The sequence below is a fragment of the Bos indicus x Bos taurus genome, chromosome 29 (assembly GCF_003369695.1).
Source record: "Bos indicus x Bos taurus breed Angus x Brahman F1 hybrid chromosome 29, Bos_hybrid_MaternalHap_v2.0, whole genome shotgun sequence".
NCBI classification, from domain to species: domain Eukaryota; kingdom Metazoa; phylum Chordata; class Mammalia; order Artiodactyla; family Bovidae; genus Bos; species Bos indicus x Bos taurus.
The window spans coordinates 7951168-7959316 of NC_040104.1; the positions used below are offsets into that span (position 1 = coordinate 7951168).

Here is an 8149-nt window from a genome sequence, read left to right on the forward strand (position 1 = left end):
TACACGCAGCTTTGACTCTTCGCCGCATCACAATTGTATTTCTTGGGCCCCCGTTCTGCACCGGCCACGTTTTCAGGTGCCTCACCTGCCTTCACGTACGTAACCTTCGCAACAAAACTTCCTTTATCCCCACTTAACAGATTTGGAAACAGAGGCACAGAAAGGTGAAATGACGAACCTGAGTCACGTAGCTTGGGAGCTGTGCTCTTAACTGCTAGACGCCACTCTCTCTTCTGCTGCGTGGTCTGTTGTATGAAAACACAGCCATTAGCCATCTGTTCGTCTATTTAAGGGCCATTGCTTATTTTTGCAGACTTGTCTCAACATTATTAGTCTCACAGGGTTGGGGGAGGTGGTTATATTATCTTGCTTAATTCCTACATCAAGCCTGTGAGTGGATATCTGTATCATCTCCCTTTTCAGACGAGGAAACTAAGGCTCAGAGAGGGTAAATCACCTTCTGAAAGCTGCACAGCTCCAACGAGCCAAAAGCTGCACAGCTCCAACTGTGAACCTGGCTCCTGCAATTGTGGAGCCCAGGGGTCCCCCCACATCCCTGGTGAGCCCTTGGTGCCCCACTGGCTTCTTCTCTTGGCTCTGTCGTTGGCAGCCTGCCCGCCCTCTCCTACAACAGCCTCCCCACACCTGGCCTTCAGCCCCCCTCCTCTGGCCACCCTCCACCGTCCTCATCCCAGAGAAGGGGCCCAACCGGAAGGCCCGTTCGTGTGAGGAAATTCCAGCCACGTGAGCCAAGCCGAGCCTGGGATTCTGAGCAGCCGGTGGCTTTAGGAGAAACTGAAACTTGGCTTGTTGGGGGCGGAGTGGTCACCGGGGATTTAAAGAGCTGCCACTTCCTTGGGCCCCAAGAGGGCACTGGGAGGTCACAGCAGCTGAGGGACGCCCCGACCGGTGTGAGCCCGGGTTCTCCTCCCCACCATGCACCTCTGCGGGGGCGATGGGCCTCTGACCAGGACGGTGAGTGCAGGGGAGCAGGTTCGGGGGCTAAGAAGGGGAACATGCCTCAGGGTGCCGGGGCTGGCTCTGTTCGCATGGGCTTGGGGGCGGAGGCCTCACACACCCCATCTCTGGACCTCAGTCTCCTTAGGGGTTTGGCTTGAGGGCTTTCCTGCTTTCACATTGCGGATCCAGGCTTCAGTTTAGAACTCGGCCTCTGATTACAGCTGCTCCTCACTACCTGTCCTACGCTGCCATTACAGGAGCCTCCTCCTTCCTCCCCCAGCTCTCTGGCCACGGTTCCCCTGGAGGCCTTGCCTCTAGTCCAGAACCCAAGTACCAGAGGCCCAAGGCCTTCTCTTATGGCGGGTCTTTCCCCTCCAGACTCCAGTCTCTCAGGCCCCAGCACCTGCAAGGGGCCTCCTGAACCTGGGAGTCGCAGAGTCCTCAGCCAGGGCGGCAGGGTCTTGCCTGAGGTCCCCACACTCAGAACACACCTCCCAGAGTGACCTGAGGGAGGGGGTTGTGGGGTCTCCAGTGTTCCCTCTTGTCTGATTTTCCAGAGCCCTGGGCATTTGGGTTAACTATTTCATCTAAGTTCATGAACCCAGTGTAGGGAGAGGGTCACAGCTGTCACCCTCTGCGTCCGCTCTTCTGTCAGAGGGGACTCATTCCCTCATTCTAGGCTGCTGGCCCACTAGAATGCAAGTAGCCTGAGGGCAGAGAGTACTGCCTCTTACGTTTGCTGCCGTGTCCCCTCAGCTCAGTGCGTGGCACATCATAGTGCACAAATGTCTGTGGGATTAATGAATATCAGCTTTGGGCCTGCGCTGGGCAAGGGAACACAGAGTAGAATCAGAATCGCGCCCCGTCCCGTCCTCACAGAAAGAGCTCAGGGCTAGAGAAATCAACACCTTAACAGTGGAAACAGTAGTGATTAGAACAACAGCGACTTTTATTAACCCCTGCCAGCTTTCCAGCCAGTGAGGAAGGCACCTGTGCCTCCATTTGGGGCAGATCAGGCAATGGGGCTCAGGGAAGTGAGTGAGCTACCCAGAGCAACACGGTCCATAAGGAGGCTGTAGGTGTGAAGTGGGTTGTCTAGGGCGTGTGCTGCCCGGTCATGAGCTGTGAGTGGTACGTGTGTGAGGCTGGCATTCCACCGAGCGGTGCTGTGTCTGTGATGGGGTGTGTGGACACCGACGGAGCCAGAGAGGGCTTCTGGGGGAAAGGGGACCCTCGGGGACTTGATTCAAGAAGGATATGGCTGAGACTTCCCTGGTGGTTCAGTGGTTAAGTCTCCAGGCTTCCAATTTAGGGGTCATGGGTTTGAACGCTGGTGGCTCCCCCTGGCTGCTCCCTCTACCTTTAGACAGCAGCCCAGCTAGACCCTCACTCCTTGCTGGCTGTTTGGCTCAAATGTCACCGCCTCAGAAGAAGAAGGTCTTTCTAAACACCTGAGCTAAACTAAGATCCCACAGGCTGCACAGCGCTGACCCTCCCCAAAAGAGAAGGGGATGGCTTTACAGCTAGCCCGCCCCTGTCGGGCCCCCTGAGCCCCAATCTCTCACCCTACAGGACGCTGAGGAGCATCAGAGGCAGCTGAGGAAGAAACAGAAGAACCGGGCGGCCGCCCAGAGAAGCCGGCAGAAGCACACGAACAAGGCGGATGCCCTGCACCAGGTGGGGGTGCCTCCCTTCCCTTCCCCGACGTCACTCACCTGGCCCGGCCACCTCTTCTCCGTCCCACTAATCAGCAGTTCCCCTGCACTGCTGTAGGTGCCAGGGGCCCTGAACTTGGGGAGAGAGGAGGGCTCTGCTGCTGAGATTCAAAAATTCCTGAGTGTTGAGCGGAAATTGTGTGCCAGATACACGCTGGGCTCCAGGGGCATGACAGTGCATCCTCAGCCCAGGCCTGCCCTCAAGGCACTCCCAGTCTAGAGGGAGGAGACAAGAAGGGGAGGGAAACTGGGAGAACCTGGCCCAGTGACCAGGTGAGGCCTTCATTCAAAGGTAGGTCCCTGAGCCTTGCCCATCCAGAACCTAGCTCAGAGGTGCTGCACTGCGGTGATCACCCTGCCTGTCTAGGTTCTGATGTAAGTGGCCAAGACCGTCTGTGAGAAACTGGTTCAGGGTTAAGACAGGCTGGCTTTAGAGTCCCAGCTGCTGCATTCCATAGCTGCAGGTCATTTCTTTCACTGAGCTTCACTGTCCTCATCCGAAAATCCCTGCCCCCTGGCAGGACCCTTGTGAAGATTAAAGGAGGCCAAGGAGCCTGGTGGGGTGGAGGGTGGGGGGCTCCACTCACACTTGATGGTAACCTGACCTCAGATGGTAACCTGACCTTGGGGTTTCCCTTCTTCCTCTGTGCAGAAAGGACACACCTCGGGGGGCCCGTTAAGAGCTGGGTTCAGGACCTGGCCTTTGGTTGGGCTGCATACACGATAGTCCTTACTGCAATGAGTAAACTTCGGAGCCCTCCACACCCAAAAGTCCTACGCTCTCTGCGACCCCACCCGCACCGTCCACCTTCCTCTCCTAACATCCTGCACCTCGTTCTCTCTGTTCCTTCCTTGGTGGAGCATGTCCAGCCTCAGGGGCTCCCCCGGCTGCTCCCTCTGTCTTCAGACAGCAGCCCAGCTAGATCTTCACTCCTTGCTGGGTGTTTGGCTCAAATGTCACCAGCTCAAAAGGAGGAGGTCTTTCTAAATGTCTGAGCTAAAGAGACCTCACCTATTACTCTGCTTTATTTTTCTGGTTAGCACTGACCTTGCATTCCAAGTTTAGATGTTGACCATTGCTTGTCCTCCTCCCCAGACTGTAAGCACCCTGAAGGCAGGGAGCTCTTCTGCTGCCTACTGTCTCCCCATCACCTGGACCAGTGCCTGGCAGATAGAAGGAACTCAGTATTTCTCTGTGGAGTGAACAATAGAGTCAAAATAAAGTGGGAACTCATAGGTAGGAACAACACACAGGTAGTTGGGTTAAGGTGATACAGGGATGAAGTCTGAGCTGGTTTTGAGGGATGAATAGGAGTTTTCCAAATGGATGAAGGTAAGAAAAAGCATTGCAGGCAAATGAAATAGGGCTGGCACGAGCATAAGAGAGTTGCACCCTGTACAATGCATGAGAATGAGGGCTGATACCCAGGATGGCATGCTTGGGAGCAGCTGAGACTTCATGAGCTCATTTATTCCTTCCTTCCAGAAATGCCTACTGAGTATCTCTCGTGCAGCAAGCACAGTTCTAAGCACTGTAGATACAGCTGTGAACACAGCACACAAAAGTCCAGTTCACCCTCCTAGGGCTTGTATTTTCATGGGGAAGCTGGATAGACAAATAAATGACCCATGAGGTATTTGGGATATCAGATAGTGATAAGTGCTCTAGGAAGGATTAAAGCAGGGAAGAGGGAAGGGAGTGGGATATGTAGGGTGATGGAAACCTACCTGGGGAAGCCCTCCCGGAGGAGGTGACGTTGAGCAACCTGAGGGTGGTAAATGAATGAATAAGTGACCCAGTTTCTGGAGGTGAATTGATGCCTTTGGAGAATTTAGGTAAAGAGTGACCTAATGACATGTTTTTAAAATGTCTTTCCAACTTCCACAGCAGAAACCAGCTTGGGAGTGGCGCTGTGGGTGGCTTTGAGGCCTGTTAGAACTTTGAGTCCATGGCTTAAGCAACATTTTAATATAAAACACCCTTGCAGCTTCTTCTTTTAGAAAGTGTCCATAAGAGGCAGGGCAAGGGGCGCAAAGGAAGTCACTGAGCCAGCTGCTGCTGCTGCTGCTGCTGCTAAGTCGCTTCAGTCGTGTCTGACTCTTTGTGACCCCATAGATGGCAACCCACAAGGCTCCCCCGTCCCTGGGATTCTCCAGGCAAGAACACTGGAGTGAGTTGCCATTTCCTTCTCCAATGCATGAAAGTGAAAAGTGAAAGTGAAGTTGCTCAGTCGTGTCTGACTCCTAGCGACCCCATGGACTGCAGCCTACCAGGCTCCTCCGTCCATGGGATTTTCCAGGCAAGAGCACTGGAGTGGGGTGCCATTGCCTTCTCCGAGTCTGATGAGCTGTGGAAATAAAGTTTCTTCTGCATTTTCCACCACTGTTGCCATCATACTAATAAATGATTGTTTAGAACTTCACATTGATTACTGTCCCACTGAGTTCCCACCCAGTACTCAGCAGAACAGAACCTAAATGCCGAAAAGAGCACACCCGTGCTGCCAACCTGTAAAACGTGACCCTGGACTCCGCCCACAGTGCCTCGGTGGGCAAGTGCTGGATGTCGAGGAGGTCTGGCAGTGGCATTGAGCAGCCTAGAAGTGTCTAGGACAGAGGACATCTAAGTTGTCACAAGAAGGCCATGTCAGGATTAGACCGGGGAAGCGGGGCTGGAATTGTCCAGGCAGAGGAGACTGCAAGTGTGACGAGGAAGCAGAGTCCATTTGAGGAACAGGAAGTGGAGGCATCAGGAGCAGTTGGAGAGATAAAACTGGAAGTGTGAGCTGGGGCCCCCACACATGGGGAGTCACGGGAGACTTTAAAGGGCTTTAATGTTCCATTAGCACTGCAGCCGTCGAATGTCTCCTCTGGGCCAAGAGATCAGGTAGTTTGAGAGGCGCATCAGTTAGGAGGCTGGTAGAGCTCCCGGGTGAGTGGAGACCCCAGGCTGGCTGGCTCAGGGACCTGGCACTGGGGAGACAGAGCAGACAGGTCTGAGCTGGTGGTCATGAATGTCTGGCCAGAGAGCAGCCAAAGGGCATTGAGGTGGCAGGAGTATCTTTCCTCCTAAATTGAGGACCCTGGGGCATTGGGAAATAGGGCTCAAGCTGGGCCTCTGACTCTGGCTGACATAACCCTCCCCACCTATATCTGCTTCTCCCCCCAGCAGCATGAGTCACTGGAGAAGCAGAACCACGCCCTGCGGAAGGAGATCCAGGCCCTTCAGGCCGAGCTAGCCTGGTGGACTCAGGCCCTGCACGTGCATGAGCGCCTGTGCCTGCTGGACTGTGCCTCCTGCTTGGCTCCAGGGGCCGCTGGCTGCTGGGGCCAGGCCGAGCGGCCCCCAGGCTCCGTGCCCCACGGACAGCATGGCTGCCAGGAGCAGCTGGGCCTGTTCCGGACCCCAGTCTCTTCTCCCTCGGCTCCGCAACCCTCTCCAGACCCACAGCCTCATGGTTCCCTCAGCCTCCTCCTGTCCCCTCTGCCCTCACTGTCCCTCGGTCCCACTGCAGTCACTGCATCTCCTGCACAGCTGTCACCCAGCCCTGCCCAGTCCACCTCCCCTGCTGGCTCTGGCCTGCTGAAACCTTCCTCTAAGCTCAACATCGTCCTGCCCAGCCCCACAGCCCAACCTGCCCCTCTAGAGTTCCTCAGGCTGGAGCACCCCAACGGGGGAAAGCCAGGGTCCACACCCCACAGCCCCTCAGCTGCTACGGGGCTGGGGTCTCTGCAGGGCAGGGAGCATAAGCCAGCTTCCTCAGCAGCAGATTGGCAAGGGCTGGGCGTGGATCCCAGCCCCCACCCCCTCCTGGACTTCCCTCTGCTCTCTTCTGCTCAAGTCCACTTCTAATCTGGCCCCCAGAACTGGGCTAACCCCTTCCTTGGACCCAGGAAGCAGCCTCAGCACACAGGCATCTCCTCTGTTGCTGCTGGGGGCTGCCTTTCTTGGCTGACCAGCTAACTAGGAGTAGAAAGGACACAGAGGCTCAGAGAAGCCAAGTGACTTGTCCAAGGTCACACAGCCTTTCTTGGGACTCGAAACATCACAATCTGCTCCTCCTTCTCCTGGTGGGATCCTGGCCCAGGCACCGTAGGGGCTGGGGTCCTAGAAACCTAGAGCCGGCATGAGAGGTTTAAGTGCTGGGAGTGGGGAGGGACGCTCCCCACTGTTTGCTCTGTGATTCCCAGGGCCACAAAGCCCTGTAATTTCTGAAAGTTTGCCTTTACTGGGGCTGGTCCAGAGCCCAAACCCAGGTGGGGAAGGGCCCAGCAGGAGCCCAGAAGAGAATCCTTTCTGCTCCTAGTAGTTTTTTCAATGCCAAAGAGCTGAACCTGTGGGTTGGAGTTGTGGACAAGCCTGGAGCAGTCCCCTCTGGGATTTCTACCCACTGAGGGTCCATAGCCACATGGTGACCTTGGATTCTGAAGGGTCGGCTCACCAAGCTATTCCCGAAAACTCCCTACCTCTCCCTTCCTCCCAGGGCCATGGTGAGTGGACTTCTGAGAGCATTCATATCCTGCACAAAAGGCAGGTGGAAAGAATGAGGGAAGGACCAGGTGCAAACTTAGGTTTGAGCAAGTGGTGGACTTGAACCTTTTGCTTTGTGATTCCCTGCTTCCCAGGTGGTGATAGTGGTAAAGAACTTGCCTGCCAATGCAGGAGACGTAAGAGACGCAGGTTCCAGCCCTAGGTTGGGAATATCCCCTGGAGGAGGGCATGGCAACCCACTCCAGTATTCTTGCTTGGAGAATCCCCCTGGACAGAGGAGCCTGGCGGGCTACAGTCCGTGGGGGCGCAAAGAGTTGGACATGACTGAGCAACTAGCACTTAGCACGCAGCGAGACCTGTGTCTTCTTCAGTGCTGTCCTCATCCCTGTGCAGCCCACAGGCCCCCATTACCCTCCAGCCCCTCTGAGCAATGACCCTGTTGCTCTTTGGCCTGATGGAGCAGGGTCCTGGGACCAGATAGGAGCACAGTTGCAGCGCCTGCTTGGGGATGGGGGTGGAAGTGCGGGACGGTTCTCATTCAGACTCAAGACGAACACTGTAAGGGGACAGAGATGAGAAACTCCAGCTCTTCACCCAGATTTACACATGTAAGCAGACACTAGGCTAGTGTTTGACACACTCCAGGAAATGCTGAGCACTTGGTACCTATGTTATGATAAATAAAGTGTTTTCCAATTCTTTTTGCTTTGGTTAGTTGTTTAAAATTCTGACTGTACTTTGTACTATTGAACCAAAAGACCTTTGAAAGGAAAGCACATGGTCTAGAATCTTAAGTGGGCAATCCCTCATGGACTTCTTAATCCAACCTCCCTTCCCATTTTGCAGATGAGGAGACTGAGGCCTTAAGATGGGATGGACTTGCTCAGAGTCATGCAGGAAGAGGAGGTGTCGTGGCCACAGGATTGTGGATGGCTGCAGAGCAGGAGTCACCAGCAGGTTCAGGGAGAACAGACTGGTGGGA

General features: G+C 55.1%; 1 protein-coding gene across 2 annotated transcripts; it reads left to right on the forward strand.

Annotated features, from left to right (window-relative positions):
* The first annotated feature begins 710 nt into the window (after positions 1 to 710).
* BATF2 (basic leucine zipper ATF-like transcription factor 2) lies at positions 711 to 7868 on the forward strand. 2 transcript variants are annotated; one of them, XM_027532356.1, is made up of 3 exons: positions 711 to 975; positions 2533 to 2637; positions 5848 to 7868. In XM_027532356.1, exons 1-3 carry the CDS (start codon positions 937 to 939, stop codon positions 6526 to 6528), a joined length of 825 nt encoding a protein of 274 aa, XP_027388157.1. In that variant the 5' UTR covers positions 711 to 936; the 3' UTR covers positions 6529 to 7868. The 2 variants fall into 2 exon arrangements, with proteins under 2 accessions (XP_027388157.1, XP_027388156.1); XM_027532355.1 differs by having other exon boundaries at positions 713 to 975; positions 5845 to 7868.
* The last annotated feature ends 281 nt before the right edge of the window (positions 7869 to 8149 follow it).

Excerpts from the sequence above, each read along its gene's own strand:
- BATF2 (XM_027532355.1), top strand. The coding sequence starts at position 937 with ATGCACCTCTGCGGGGGCGATGGGCCTCTGACCAGGACG. Across the intron at positions 976-2,532 it reads ATGGGCCTCTGACCAGGACG|GACGCTGAGGAGCATCAGAG; the intron begins GTGAGTGCAGGG and ends CTCACCCTACAG. Across the intron at positions 2,638-5,844 it reads AGGCGGATGCCCTGCACCAG|CAGCATGAGTCACTGGAGAA; the intron begins GTGGGGGTGCCT and ends TTCTCCCCCCAG.